This window comes from Dunckerocampus dactyliophorus, chromosome 15, assembly GCF_027744805.1.
Source record: "Dunckerocampus dactyliophorus isolate RoL2022-P2 chromosome 15, RoL_Ddac_1.1, whole genome shotgun sequence".
Taxonomy (NCBI): Eukaryota; Metazoa; Chordata; class Actinopteri; order Syngnathiformes; family Syngnathidae; genus Dunckerocampus; species Dunckerocampus dactyliophorus.
This window is the reverse complement of record NC_072833.1, coordinates 10,494,024-10,510,408: the sequence shown is the minus strand read 5'-3', so window position 1 is coordinate 10,510,408 and position 16,385 is coordinate 10,494,024. Positions and strand designations below refer to the sequence as shown.

Genomic DNA, 16,385 nt, shown 5'->3' with positions numbered 1-16,385 from the left:
GGGTTCTTCTCAGCTCCCTGTCCCCCCACAGGGAACCTTGGCGCTCACAACTCCGAAAAAGTTTACTTTTGTTGTCATTTGAAATTACGCTAATTTGCATTTTTAGCTGAGGAACGGAATTGGGGGGAGGGGGTTGAAAAAAAACAACAATGCCACCGAGGGGGGAGTGAAGCGACGACGCATCTTTGAAATGGAACCTCGGAGCACTTCAATGGGACGAGCCGTCTTGGTGATCATAGAGTTTTAACCAATATCTAATTCAGGAGAGTGAGCAACGTCTCCATTAATATGTTCTATCTTCCCGCTTTGGAAGTTACCTTCAAAGTTTTAGAATTACCACGCAAATGGTCCCTGACTTGTGAATGGCAATTGGTTGGCAAGTCCTGCCCCGTGCCCTTGCAGATGTTTTAGTTGATGGCAGCCATGTTTCTTGCTCAAATTTTACAGACACGTGCTTGCCAGTTCCCAAATTCCATGGTGATGAATTTGTACAAATTCCAAGTTAATCCGACGTTAACAACAGCACCACCATGTGGTGTATGTAAATCATATCAATCATATGTTACAAATGAACATGCAATGGAAGGTTTATCCACCGTTGCGTGAAAACATCACACGGTTACTGACTTAAAACATTTGTGGGAAGTGTTGTTATTTGATGGCACTGATGGATGCCATTTGTCATTTCTCATCAGCACCAATACGACTAAAAGATATATGAAAAACACAATGCAGCGCTTGAATACTTCATGTTGTTTTATGATCATGATGATGTTATGTGTTCGATTCATATTATGACAAACATCAGGTTGTCAATTAAATAATTCGAGGGTTTAGGTTTACTAGATGCAGGGCTGATATGTCCTCAGTGCTCCGTTTGACGCTTTTCTTTGGACAGTTTATCAAAAAATAAGACAGTTTTTCGTTGCATACGTCAAGTATGTCACGAATAGCGACATTTCTTGACCGCCGCCTTTATAAGGTGTGGATCTCAGGGCCGTGTGCATAAACTTCCTCTTTCCTTTTCCACAAATGATGAGGTTTTCTCATGTTGTGCTTTGAACTAACACGCAACAAACATGAATTCCTCATCAAATAATTATCCATCCATCCATTTTCTATACCGCTTCTCCTCATTAGGGTCGCGGGGGCATGCTGGAGCCTAGCTGACTTCGGGCGACAGGCGGGGTACGCCCTGGACGAGTCGCCAGCCAATCGCAGGGCACATATAGACAAACAACCATTCATATTCACATTCATGCCTCTGGACAATGTAGAGTCGCCAATTAACCTAACATGCAAACTCCACACAGAAATGCCCAAGGGAGAATCGAACCAAGGTCTTCCCGATCTCCAGACTGTGACTGTGTGGCCAACATGCTAACCGTGCGGCCCTCATAACCAATATGAGTTTAAAATAACAAACAACAGCTATTTTAACTTCTGCCCATAATAAATTACCCCCAGCAGAGCAGTTCATTGGCCAACGGCTGAGCTCCCTCTGCTTGCTGTCTGCCTCCTTTATGGCAGCTCCACCTGATTGCTAATCACCTCCACCTGGGATGCACCTTCCAGGTGTGTCATCAAGAGGAGAAGTAAAAAAACACACACACACACACAAGCAGCCGCACCCACTACGGGACGTAACAGTCACAGTGACACAAGCCCCCAAACAGCTGTCCTCAACTTTGCCTGCCAATGACTAGCAGCTCGTAACCCAAATTTTAGCTCGCAGTTCAAAGCAAAAAGTCAGCCGAGACACAGCACGCATCAAAAAAAACTTGTTAGTTGGAACACTCGTATGCCGAGGTACCACTGCATAAATGACAGTAAAAAATACCACCGCCCTAAAATAATTATACAGTAATATACGTAATATTTTGATGATCGTATTAAGTTAAATATTTTTTAAATATCTGTCTGGAATTACAGCATTTAATTTTCTTTGCGTCCACTTTTTAAATTAAACATATTTTGCTAAGCTTATATTCATCTAAAATGTGGTATAAATGAGGAAAAATGTAGAAACATGCTCGCTAAAAATGGGAACGTGTGCCTTGAGATCGGACCGTTTTCTTGCCTTAGTTGGCCCTGCTCCATTCCCACAGATGACAGCGTCTTCTTTGTTTTATTTGTTATGCTACTGCTTCTCCTCAAGGTGGAGTCTATGAACAATAAATTCAGTTTGTTATTGGTGACAAAAAAATTACCTCTTTCTCCTTTTGTTGCCCTTTTTTATTAAAAAAAAATTACAAATATTTCTGCTTTTTTTCTTGTAATATTACTCCTTTATTCTCAGAATATTTGGATTCTATTATCAGAATATGATAACTTTTTTCCAAAAAATGGCAACTTTATTTTTTGTTTTGGATATTTCTCATATTAAAACTTTTAAAATTTCAACCTTCTATTTTTACTTTTAATATCATGACTGTACTTAATATTTTGTCTTTATTCTTGTGAAATGACTGCTGGTTTATTCCATTTTTTGTTTGTTTTAGTTTAATCGTATTTTTAGAATGTGCCGAAGGCCAACAAAAAAACAGCAGTGGGCTGTAAATGGCCCGCGAGCTGCACTTTGGACACCCCTGAACTAGACAGTAGTTATGTTACTATTGCCGTTTCACGTCGCTTAGTGATAATAATGAGCAATACGACAACACGTCGACATAAACTGACCCGTTTGTCATACAAATGACCACTTGGGGTCTCACGTTTCACGTCAAAGAGAGCGGTCGACCATGTATGTCGACATCGACTTAAAGGAAAAGTGCACTTTTTCGGAATTTTGCCCACAATCCTCATGTCAGACATCAACACATATGCCTTTCTCTTTTCTTGTGCGTTTTAAAGATACTAAAACAGATCAAAAGCGACAGCTCAGTCCTCCAAAAGCCTCCAACAAGGTTTTATGGTTTTATATAAATGCTGTGAAAATGTAGTACCAGGTACATTCAGGATAACATGTAAGACTTACAGTATTTTGTGTATTTCGGCCATTCTCAGCAATACCGGAACTTCTTTGCTCGGCGTATTGATTGCACACAGCAACGTCGTAGAAACGAACGCCTACACCTCGCCTTAACTTTTCCAAACTCAGAAATAAAAATGCAGCATACAGCCTTACCTTTTGGTCGTGTCTGAGGTGTTGTGAGCGCGACGCTGATGCGCTACGGGCGAGCCTGTGGTGGAGCTAGTCGCTAGCCGGCTAATAGCTAGCTAGCCGGTGTGTTATGACTAAGTGTCACTGTGGCAGTAATGTAGTTCGATCGGCGTAACAATGCTAACAATAATAATAATAATAATGACAATGTCGCTGTAGCTTGGTTGATATGCGTGTCACTTTATATGTAAATGGGGCGTTTTTTTGGAGACTTTTCCAGACGACTTTATAGGATGAATAAGTATCATTCAAGTTCATTCGGACTTCCACATTCGTATGAAAGCTGATTGAAGGTTAGGGCAGGTAGAATTCAAAGAGAGAGAGACAGTAATTAGCCATCAGACCACAATGATATTAATGATACAATTAGACCAGGCCTTTGGTTTCCTGTGTGCCAGAAACAGGTTGTGATAGGTGATACCATGGGACTTCACTAGTGTCAGTCCGATCCTTCTGATGATGCGCTGATCCCTCAAAAGTGGAAGGCTGGCACGCGCTCATTTCCCATGGTGCACCTCTTGCCTTTGAGCGCTGACCTTGGTTGGATGCTCCCTGGTGGCAGGAGAAGAGATGGAATACATGTTTGAAAGATCAAACCGCGCCGGCCTCACCTGTCTGCAACTCTCATTCGTTAGAAAAGTTGATCAGCATCGATTCGGTTCAGCCCTGAGATGAAGCTGTGCACGATTTAAATATATGACACATGCTCACGCGACTCATTGCAATTGTGTGTTTGGAGCTTTGACCTCTTAAACCCCGGGCGTACGATGGCCCTTTTATTCAAAAACAACAGCCGAATAAATAACATCTACAAGTCAGGGGTGTCCAAAGTGCGGCGCGGACGCCATTTTTGGCCCGCTGCTCATTTCTCATTGGTATATTGTAAAAATAAAATGAATGAATTATTCATGAGGTACATTATTAGTAGGGGTGTCGATATTGGCGTAAAAATGAGATATGGGATCATGTCGGGATATATCGGTTGATAATGATATCGGCGTGCGAGTGGGACCTCATCACACCGCACCTTGCTGTGCAACGCAGCAAGCTCGGTGTGTCCGTGGTCTGGAATTATTTCCAATTATTTTTCGTCTTTGCGTGTAAAGACACAGCATACGACTACGGTGTGTTCAAGGTCTGCCAAACTCTTTTTATGGGTTATGTTAACATAAATGTGGGGTCGAAAATAGCAATGGGATTTTGAGAATGAAACTCAGCCAATTAGACAATTAGGCAGTTGAACGACTATGAATTTTGCTTCCCTGAATCAGAAACCAAACGGCACTAAAATCTGTCCAATACCTGCTTCAAAACTTCACCTGAGTCCGCCAGCGTGAATAAGAAAAAGTTGGAGCCTGTATTTATTCAGCCATGTTTACTCAATCATTTTCCCTCCAGGACACGGCTGTAGCTTCTGTGTGTCTCCTCAGCGTGGGCGGTACCGCAGGGAGGTGTGCTGTGTTGCAAGCGAAGCTTCTTTTTAAGCTCCGGTTGTGGTCGGCAGCTTGTTTCTTTGCAGAGATCCACTGCAGGGGTTCAGGAGGCTTGACAATGCAAGGGTTTCTTATCTATTTTGAATGATATAGCCACAGACCATGAAAGAAGCCAGGTGCCTAGGCCAGAGGGGTTGGAGGACCTCCAGAGGAAGAACAGGAACAGGCGAGGAGGGCTGGACCAGAAAGTTTACAAGTTCTTGGTAGTTGGGAACTTGGGCTAGTGTTGTTCTCAGTGTGAACACAAAGAAAAACACAATCCACTCCGAGTTCGACCTACACCGCAAGCACAAACCATCTGAGAAGAACATGGTGGACCACGACACATAAACAGGGGGGACTTAAACGGGTTCCGCTGTGTATTTTCGAGTCAGATTCCGAATGGTATGACCTCAAGGGCTTCCAGTAAATCTATTCTTCAAATCTCACCCCCTGACTAAATGAGTTTGTAGACGTCTCTATAGAGAATAATCTACATTCAGCTCAAGGGTCGGGTCAATCGCAGAACCTCTGTGAAGCACCACTGAGACACAGGAATTTGACTCACGGCCTGGTAATATAAATCTAGAGGAATCTCTGTCAAAGAAGCACGGACAGAATAATTGTTTGCAATGGGAAATCTCAATGGAGTCCTCAGAGCTCATTCGGAGCGCTTTTGAAGTGAGAGCTGACATTGAAGAAACTCAAGGGCGGCGAGGGAACGAGGGGCATTTCAAAAGGAGAGAATGACGGAGCGCAGCGCTCACCTTCGAAATTATAAGAAGTGATTTCAAGAGCGCCGTCAAGTTTTAAACCGGGGTGGGAGGAGGTGGAGGTCCTTAAGAAGAAGAAGAGGAAGATGTGAAATCTCTGTACTTGAGGAGATCATTAAAAATGAAACAAGTTGCGCTTGTAAAGTAGGAGCTTGTCTAGCTATCTCACCTCTCACCTTGAAATTTATTTGCCTGGTAGAGTTTTGTCTCTGTTGTAAAAATGCTTCTTGCCAATACATTTGATGTAGTTGGCAAACCCGCATACGGTACTTCCCCTTTAATCCTAAAGACAGTCTGGGGACTTTCCATTCCATTTCTTATTTTCAAGGCATTTAGGCTGTATTGAACAAAAACCGCCAGAGGATAACCATTTCGAAATATTTTAGAATTAAACATTAAAAAATGTCCCATTCAAAGTGTCATTTTTGATCCCACATTCAGCTTAAAGGGATCGATTTTTGTTTTGACACAAAGTTGTACGACATCCCCATCAGCAGTGTGGTGTATCGACGGTGACTTACCCCCCACTTTGTCCCGTGAGCCCAGTTCTGGTCGGATTTCGGTGATTTCGGTTAGCTGGTGGGGCCACTTAAGTAAAGAGTTTGCGACAAATGCGTTCGAAAGAGTAATACAGTACATTTGCATCACAAAAAGGCCTCCTCGAAAAAAACAGACCGCACAATCGCCCTGTCTTTCTCTCCCGTTGCATCACTGCACACTGTCGCCTGTCCATTGTCGTGTATGTGTTCCACAGTCTTTAAATGCTCGGATGAAGACGGCTGCGACGTGAGAGTCCCGCGTCTTCATCCGCAGTGGAACAGCTGATGATGAGCTGGTCGTCCAGGGTTGGTAGCTTTGTGGCGTCGTGGCGATGCTGGCGTTTCAGGTGACTTATAAGGTAACAAAGTCCCACACGATCGACGCCATGATCGTTTACAAGTGAGCTCAGGGGAAGCGTGCAGCACGCCACAGGAACGGAGCACCTGATTTGCCCACCTTCGCTCCGTTTTTCTGCCGATAATGAAAGCGGTGCGCGATTGAGACCTATAAAGAAAGATGCCTTACTCAGCACTCGCAGCGCTTTGTGCCAATATCGGCCACCCCTGATATTTAATATTTTTGTGATGCAGAAAATCCTTTATCATCACTCATTCTTTGTATGTCTTCAACCAAAGTCACAAGTAAATGTGCAAGCAATGACTATTTTCAATTTCGTTTATCAGTCAGTCAGCCAGTCCAAGGGGCAAGACCATAAACGGGTTCCACGGTGTTATCTTAAGAACACAAACAAAACCAAATGCACGGCAAATTACAAGTTATAGAAACCTGCCGCTAAACAAACCTACATGGAACAGAACCCTCATTAATATCAGAAACTATCACAGCTCGTTTTAATCTGTCAGTCCCAGCTATGGCGAGATCGTTATGTTAGTTTGAAGGCTGCAGCAGGCATCATCACGGGACACCGAATGAGTAAATAAAACACGCTGCTTTACTTGCCTACAGCAGTTAATAGGGCGGCCCTGCTGATCAAAAGAATATTAGCTTTGATTAATCAATCAATACCCCGGTGGCCTCCGTCCTGTCCATTGATCTGCAACACCATATGGAGGTCAGCGTCAGGCTCCGCGGCATGTGAAACGCTCGGCTGTGTTTTTCACACTGGCCCGCTCAAACGAAAATCCGCCCTCATTGATTTTCCCTTCATTTCCCTCCTTTTGCCTTTTTAAAATGTTCTTCTCTTACTCACACTGAGGGGAGTTGCAATGGGAGTTTTAGACGGAAGTCATAAAACGCCGGTGAAGGCCCCTTTCGTTGGCGTTACACATGCACGGCTTGTTGAAATTGCACAGACTTTTGGGACGCCAGCGGGGTACAAATGCCATAAATGTGTTCAGGTAAAAATACGTGACGGCGTTCTTGAAATGAGCAAACGCTATTCACACAGAGAACTAATGCACCACAAACAAAAAATAACAGAAGCTGCAAAAACGCATTTGCAACTTGGGCCAGCTATGCAATTATTAATGCTTTCTTGCAAAATAATAGCACTTGCTTAAGGTAAGCGATGATTTATACTGCAGGCAGTGCATTTCTTGGAAAGATTTGTCCAAACAGCGTCATCATTACTCAAATCACTGAATATGTCTGGAGTCTAAAGTCTAAAGTTTTAGGCAAGCTTTCAATATTCAAGGTTGCACATTTCTATCGGGCATTTATCATTTTCAAAAGTACAGAATAAGACATTACCGTATGTGAAAGACTGCAAGCCTGGCTGTTCAATAGAAGTAGGATACATTTTGATTTGATTTGAACCTGACACATGCAGACAATAATGGAGATAACTGCAGACTACATGAAAGTATTTGCAATTTGCTTAAAAGCATGAGAGTTATGTTCAGTGAGCCGGTTGGCTCCCAAAGCAGTGGCCTGAGTCGACGTGCAATGATGTTTTTACAATTACTTTGCATGAGGCAAACCAAGTGCAACAGAAAGTGTCGTCTCCATTAAATGAAGATGACGAATAAACAAAAGCGCCATGACAAAAACATAGTGAAGAGACTACAAGGACAAAATAAGGGCGAAAGGAAATACAAAGAATAAAGCAAGAAACAAAACAACCAGGTGACTAACTAAAACTAGAGGAGCGCAAGGTACACCAGGAAGATACCAGCTAATTGAAAAGCAAGAAACTACCTGGTGAAAGAACAGAAAACTGGAAAAAAACTAGTAGAGCCGATGGGCTTTTGAATGGCATCTATTTGCAAATAGCTTCCACCTGTGCCTTGTTGCTCCGCAAAAGCAAACGCAAAAGCAACCGCAAATACAAATGGGAAAGGCTGAACAAGGTAAGTAATTAAAAGCATACCAACACTGCAGATCATGATTAATTTGTTTTCCAATAATCTGTGGAGAAGCAACCAGACATGTTGGATGTCATGTAAGAAGGTCCTTTGGGAAAACATTCTGTGGTCTAACGAGACAAAAGTTGAACTTTTTGGATGGCGTCCCATTACATCTGGCGTGAAAGTAATACCGCCTTTCAGAAAAAGAAGATTATCTTCTTTTCCTTTCGGCTTTTCCCTTCAGGGGTCGCCACAGCGAATCAATTGCCTCCATCTAACCCCTTCTTCTGCATCCTCTTCTCTCACACTAACTACATTCATGTCCTCTTTCACTACATCCATAAACCTCCTCTTTGGTCTTCCTCTAGGCCTCCTGCCTGGCATAACAATACCAACAACAATATATACCTACAATAAAATATGATGGTGGTAGTGTGATGTTCTGGAGCTGTTTTGCTGCTTCAGGAACTGGAAGATAAACTGCTGTGATGAATGGAACCATGAATTCTGCTGTCTACCAAAAAATCCTGAAAGCGAATGTCCGGCCATCTGTTCGTTCGTGACCAACTTGGGTTCTGCAGCAGGACAATGATCCAAAACACACCAGCAAGTCCACCTCTGAATGGCTGAAGAAAAACAAAATGAAGACTTTGGAGTGGCCTAGTCAAAATCCTGACCTGAATCCTACTGTTAAAAAACCCTGCTGGAAAACCCACCAATGTGGCTGAATTACAACAATTCTGCAAAGATGAGTGGGTCAAAATTCCTCCACAGACTCACTGCAAGCTATCACAAATGCATGACTGCAGTTGTTGCTGCTAAGCGTGGCCCAACCAGTTATTAGGTTTAGGGGTCAATCGCTTATTCCCACAGGGCCATGTAGGTTTGGATTTTTTTTCTCCCTTAATGCTAAAAGGTTTCACTTAAAAAACTGCATTTTGTGTTCAGTTGTGTTGTCATTGACTAATATTTAAATGTGTTTGATGATCTGAAACATTGAAGTGTGACAAACAAGCAAAGAAATAAGGGTGCAAACACCCCTGTAGGAGTTAGGCATTTCTTTCTTGAGACCGTCTGTTCATGTTGAATTGATTTGTCTCCTTGCATGCAAGTTTTTACTAAATCACCTTTCGTTATCCTCAAAGAACCTGTCTTGTCTCTTATCTATTCGGAAGCCAGCAGAAAATTTTCCCTTGATATAAACAAAAACAAACTGGTTTAACATATTGAATCTTTGCATTAGGAAGCAGACGGCCCGGCCAAGTGTTGGGGTGTTTTCCACTCCTTGTCTTATGCCAACCAAGTGGTAAGCCAGGGGTGTCAAACTCGTCCCATAGAGGGCTGAGACACTGCAGGCTTTCCTTCCAGCCGCTCACTAAAGCAGGTGATTTTAATGATCAACACCTCCTTCATTTTGAGGGAAGGAGATCAATGAAATCACATGCTGGAGAAAGGGGTTGGAGAGAAAATCTGCAGTGTCTCGGTCCTCCATTGACACGTGGGTGTTAAAAGCAGTCCTCCATCATTACTATCATCATCACAGGACTGTTACTGATACACCAGGGGTGTCCAAAGTGGGACCTGAGGGGCATTCGCGGCCCGCTGCTCGATTTTTATTGGCCCTCCAGGGAATATTCTGTACATACAATTAAACATGAAACATTATGAGGGAGGATTAGGACTACATTCAAAAGAGGTAAAAAGTGGAAATATTGAGTATTTGAAGATATCGCACTGTATTTAATAGTTTGGTACATCTTGACCTACACTGGGAAGTTTTTTTTAATTTATTCAGTGGTTTAAAGTCCAACTATCGTGGGAGCACACTTCTCAGGCTTCCTGGTAAAGTCTATTCAGGGGTTCTATCCACCAGATAGTTGAATCTCAGATTCAGGAGGAGCAGTGTGGTTTTCGTCCTGGTCGTGGAACTGTGGACCAGCTCTACACTCTCGGTAGGGTGCTTGAGGCTGCATGGGAGTTAGCCCAACCAGTCTACATGTGTTTTGTGGACTTGAGTAGGCATTGGACCGTGTTCCTCCAGGAACTGTGGGGAGTTCTCCGGGAACATGGGGTACCGGACCACCTTATTCAGGCTGTTCGTTCCCTGTATGACCGGTGTCAGAGTTTGGTTCGCATTGGCGGCAATAAGCCAGACCCGTTTCAAGTGAGGGTTGGACCTCGCCACGGCTGCCCTTACTCAGCAATTCTGTTCATTACTTTTATGGACAGAATTTCTAGGCGTAGCCAGGGCGTCGAGGGGTTCCGGTTTGGTGGCTGCAGGATTGGGTCTCTGCTTTTTGCAGATGATGTGGTCCTGCTGGCTTCATCGAGCCGTGACCTTCAACTCTCACTGGATCGGTTCGCAGCCGAGTGTGAAGAGGCCGGGATGAGAATCAGCACCTCCAAGTCCGGGTCCATGGTTCTCGCTCGGAAAAGGTTGGTGTGCCATCTCCGGGTCAGGAATGAGATCCTGCCCCAAGTGGAGGAGTTTAAGTACCTCGGGGTCTTGTTCACGAGTGAGGGAAGGATGGAGCGTGAGTTCGACAGGCATATTGGTGCAACGTCTGCATCGAAAGGCAAAGCTCTCAATTTTCCGGTGGCTCTACGTTCCTACACTCACCCATGATCACAAGCTTGAGTAGTGACCGAAATGACAAGATCAAGGGTACAAGCGGCCGAAATGAGTTTTCTCCGTAGTGAGAAGCACTGTCATCTGGCAGAAGCTCAGAGTAGTATCACTGCTCCTCCGCACTGAGAGGAGCCAGATGAGGTGGCTCGAGCATCTGGTCAGGAACGCCTTGGGATCCGCCGGGAGGAGCTGGACGAAGTAGCTGGGGAGAGGGAAGTATGGGCTTCCCCCTTTAGGCTGCTGCCCCGCGACCCGATCTCGGATAAGCGGAAGAAGATGGATGGATGGACGGATGGGTTTTGAATCACAAGGACAATGCACATTAATAAACATTTCTAGTATTTTTCTAGGAAACATTTCAAATAGGGCCGCACGGTGGTCTAGTGGTTAGCACGTTGGCCAACACAGTAACAGCTTGGAGATCGGGAAGACCTGGGTTGAATTCTGCCCTGGGCATTTCTGTGTGGAGTTTGCATGTTCTCCCGGTTTTCTCCGGGTACTCCGGCTTCCTCCCACATTCCAAAAACATGCAGGTGAGGTTAATTGGCGACTCTAAATTGTCCATAGGTGTGAATGGTTGTTTGTCTATATGTGCCCTGCGATTGGCTGGCGACCAGTCCAGGGTGTACCCCGCCTGTCGCCCGAAGTCAGCTGGGATAGGCTCCAGCATGCCCCCGCGACCCTAATGAGGAAGAAGCGGTATAGAAAATGGATGGATGGACATTTCAAATATAATACAAATATAATTCAGCATTAATACTGTACATAATAGGAGTAAAACATTAACCGTTTTTAAAAAAACATTTAAAAAATTAAATAAGGTAAGTGAACATGGCTCTCTTCGGAAACGTTTGGACACTTCTGAGCTATCCTGTTTTGTCTCTCTCTGATCAATCATGATTAAATAACTTAAAATTGCAGTTTTGTCATGCGGCATTTTACACTACACATTTCTGACGTATGTACACGTAAATAATACGAGGCTACTCAACTTGAGAGGTGATTACTGTGAAGTCAAATAGCAGTCAAAGAAAGATTTTTTTTTTAAAAAAACATATGCATTCATTCTTCAGCAGCAGCAAACAGCATGACAAATCCAAAGTGCGGTTCGTAATGGATAGTGGGGCCTATTTTGACACCGTCTCCCCCGCTTTGGCCATTTTTTCTTCATCATAAACTACGTGTGGGGTGCTGGCGCCTCGGAAGGTGTCGTTTTTCACCGCCGCTGAGGGCCAAAGAAACACACTGATGAATTAAACAACGGGAAGACAATCAATCTGAGCAAGACAATTTGTCAGGTGTCGGGGACTTGATCGCTGCCGCGCTGCCGGGTGTTCATCCAAACCACGCTGAACCCCCTGAATGGGTGGGGGCGGGCGCAATGCAAACACCACCAGCACAATGGAAAATAACACACAGCGCTCATCAAACTTTTCCAAAAAAATCTGATCCGGGTCGAAATAGGAACGTAGCATTAGTGTCATTTGTCTTATTAATAATTCATTCTATAGTTTAGTAATTAAAATATGAATGGCCCCCGGGCCACACTTTGGACACTCCTGATCTATAGAGATGGTCAGAAGCGAAAGAAGCCACCATTCTTTTTTTTTCCCTTCGATCTTCACTGTGAGTATTGGTCCATCCAGTAAGTGTTGGCTAGCTAATTATTTTCTGCTGGCCAGGAGACACGACCAGCCGCAGTCAACGATCATCACTAACGAGAAGTTGATAGGGTTTGGCAAATTAAAGGCATTCTGGAATGTTCAGAGACGTTTTGGCCGACATTTAAGATTCATTTAGGTTTATTTAATGATCTATCAGCTAGTTTCAGGATGAAGCTTATTCACTTTACACTAATTTTCACTTTAAAACAGTATTATTTTTGGAATATTTCATTGGTTGTATTAAGTTTAATAATAAGTATTTTATTACAAAAACAATTATTTCTACATATAAAAATCTTAAATCTAGGATTTTGGTCCTGCTTATTTCTAGATATAAATTTCTTATCAAGTAAAATTTACTTTTTGCATAGACAGATAATTTCACGGGTTTTAAGTATTTCTTTTCCTTAAATCTATTCCTTTTTATCTTACATTTGGTCAGCCCTTTTTTTGTAGTGCATGACTTTTTATAAAGTTTTGGTACATATTTAAATATGCACATAATAATAATAATAATAATTTTTATTTGGGGGGTATTTTTTTAAATTGTTAATTTGCAAATTCATGGATAACAACAATAATTTGAAGAAAAATATTAAGAGCTTCAAACATTTTAGAAACATACAAACATACTTTCTTTTCTGTGTGGCCCTCAACATTATGTGTTGTTAATCGTTGTTGTGATGTTTACAAAAACTGGCCCCCAGGCTGCACTTTGGACACCCGTGCTTGAGAAATACCATGAGACGGTCAACAAATCTATTGAATTGAACCAAATGAACTGAAACAATGTGACTGCTATTGTATGTGCATCACTGTGTTGTGTGTGTGTGTGTGTGTGTGTGTGTGCGTGCGTGTGATAGGGATCTGAGTAGATGGCCCAGGAAATCAATCAAGCAAGTTCCAGCCACCACGCCTCCTTCTTATCAAGTGGCAGTGTGCTGACCAATGGTTCAGATTTGAGATGATCTACATGCCTTTATGTAAGTGGGACTAATCCATCAAGAGCCGGGCCATGGAGGCTCACTCAATCATGGCTGCAAGAGTCCACACCTCACACAAAGGTTTGGAGGTTTATATATATATATATATATATATATATATATTTGCAGGAGGGGGAAAAAACTAGAAGGAAAAACTATTTAAAAGTTTGCATCATTTATTTCCATCATGACACATGTTCATAGGTATCAGATATGAATTCGACTTGTGAACATTCGCGGATACGAACACAAGCCGACTGGTCTATATTTTATTTTATTTTGCCTTGTAGTCGCTCCAACAGTATTTATACTGCTACATGCTTGACCAGTAGAGGGCTCTGTGACACCGCTAATGGGACCAACAGGAAAGAAAGACGAGGAAGAGGAGAGTGGAACGCTAAGAGCTGTATGATACAACCCGGACAGAGCGTGTGATTAAAGTTTATGAAGAGTTAATAGGCCTGTTTAATTCTACACCACCCACAGAACACTACCTCTTTTAGAAGAGTCTGACGACGACGACGATTTGTCCTTTTTTTCAATAACTCCTCCTCCACCACTACCACCAACGACGTATGCTTGACCACTCCTCTTCAAAGGTAAATAACATTTATCATTACGTATTATTATATCATTTTTATTATTGTTTTTTTCATTAAATTATCCTCATTTAATATTACTACTGCATCCAAACTCATATTTACATACATACACATATACTGTATATGTATACATGTACATGTAGTACCTATATCATTGGTAACATTACCTTTTCCCCTACTTAAGAACAATTCGACTTGCGAACGGTCGTCTGGAACCAATTGTGTTCGTAAATTGGGGACTTAGTCTACTTTGTTAGAGCATAGAAAACCAGTTTATGACTTTTTAAATATGTTTTTTAACCATTATTAGAGCCCTGTAGACATGAAATAACACCCCTATAGTATCATTTACACTCCTATTATTCTTTGTTTAAACCACAATGCTAATGCACAGGCTATGGGATCACTGCAGGGACGGCCACGGCTTTAGGCACAGCATGCTAGCCAGCGAAACTAGCCTATTCTAGAAATGAAATGAATTAGTCATGATATATGTATATTATTAGATATTACACTATAACATAAAACAAAGATGTTTTTATATAGCTTAGCACATATCGACCGACATTGGACTGTTTTTTTGGTGTTAGTATCCGCAATACAAAAAAAGTATCAAAGTAGCCCTCCACATCCTTTACATTTTCCTACATGATATAGGTAGGGTTTTTTTGTTTTCATTTGAGAATTACCTTTCAGGTTTTTCATTTTTTACATAAGGAAATCTTTATAAAAAATCTAAGCACTTAAAAAAAAAAGTCACATTTTTGTATACATAGTATCAATATTAGTTTTTATTTGTAGTATTTTTTACAAAACTAAGCTGTTTTGTTTTGCATTTTGTTCCCTTACTTTACCCACAACAAACTATGATCTTGAAAACAATGTACATACCAAATGCATTTTTTAGAATGAAAAAGATTTTTCATATTTTAAAAAATATTGTATGAGCATGTACTTAAAATAATATAATATACTGTATACCGGTAATATGTGTATTTAGTTAAAAATAAATCATGCATCAATTCGAGGTGTAGTGCTTTGTGGCTTACCCAGGTTACCCTCGGTTACTGCCACTACTTCTATTAGGAAATACTGAAATTTGCAAGTACTGTAGCTGTAAACAATATCAACAGAGAAATGTAATACGCGTTGCCTTGTGATCAAGCCAAACTAACCACCATCCCTGAATGCAGCATGGCCTCATTCCCAGCCCTTTCCCTCCTTCTGCAGCATTCAAACTGTTCCCTTGTGTTTTTCCATCAAATCCTGCATTTCTCTCGCAAAAAGCTCCCATCACCCCTCCCCTCCATAATTAATTCACTCATTTATACTCACTTTCAGTCAAGGTCAAGCCTTGTGATATCTTAATTAAAAAAGAAAAGGGAGAAGAAAGTTTTTGTCTTCAAATGATTCCTCAATTTTGTGAGCTGTTCAATCAGATCTTTTAAACTCACTTAACCCCTCATGAATCCTCTCAGTTGGCTCAGCGTCCTGCTAATGAAATTAAGAACAAGAAGCCTCATTCACGGATTCAGCGCACACTGCAGGGGCATGTCGGAGACTGACGAGCGCCCGGAGAATCGTGCAGGAAAGTTTGAAACAGATGTGATTGAAGTGCTCAAGCAGCGTTACAATGGGGAAAATAAGTGTCGACATAAACAGTCGTCAACATAAATCAAAACTGAAAGTAACCGTGGCTTACACGTTTACTACATTTGTTGAGATGGTATTCCTACATTTGTGCACATTTATATTTTTCTGTTTTAAATATTTTCAATATTAATTTACCTAGTAGATGCTAACATCAAATGGGCTGCAAACAAAGAATAGCAGCATGACAGTGACACTTTTACTTCAATTGTATTTTATTTTAGCTTCAATATACTGTCGTAACTTCTCTTTATGCTTGAAAATTAGGAATGTTATTTAAAGAAATTGACTCTGCAGTTAACAGTTATATGGGAATCATTGTTTTGAAATGAGGTCCTAGTGCTGCTTCATGTTAGGTCATTTTACTTTCTAAGAGCTCCATCAGAGGAGCTTTACAGTAAAGAAAGTACTGTTTCTTCCTGTCCTTGACACTGATTCAAGGTTTTCATAGAACTAGTTTTCATAGAAGTGTGCTACTTGAATGAGATAGAGGCTTGTATGGTGAGCTTCAGGTGCTTATGGGTCTTTTGGAACATCTCCAGAGCCTCAAGCCATTGGAAGCTCGTAGTAGGCCGCATACTGTCCGGTCACATGATGATAAAT

At 41.9% G+C, this 16,385-nt stretch overlaps 1 protein-coding gene across 1 annotated transcript in view; it reads right to left on the bottom strand.

Annotated features, from left to right (window-relative positions):
* dera (deoxyribose-phosphate aldolase (putative)) overlaps window positions 1–16,385 on the bottom strand; it is a 39,154-nt gene that overhangs the window by 12,418 nt on the left and 10,351 nt on the right. Inside the window, exon 9 of the mRNA XM_054752627.1 lies at window positions 1–16,385. This exon is cut by the window's left edge and continues 12,418 nt beyond it. Coding sequence (XP_054608602.1) covers window positions 16,329–16,385 — 57 coding nt within the window. The 3' untranslated portion in view covers window positions 1–16,328.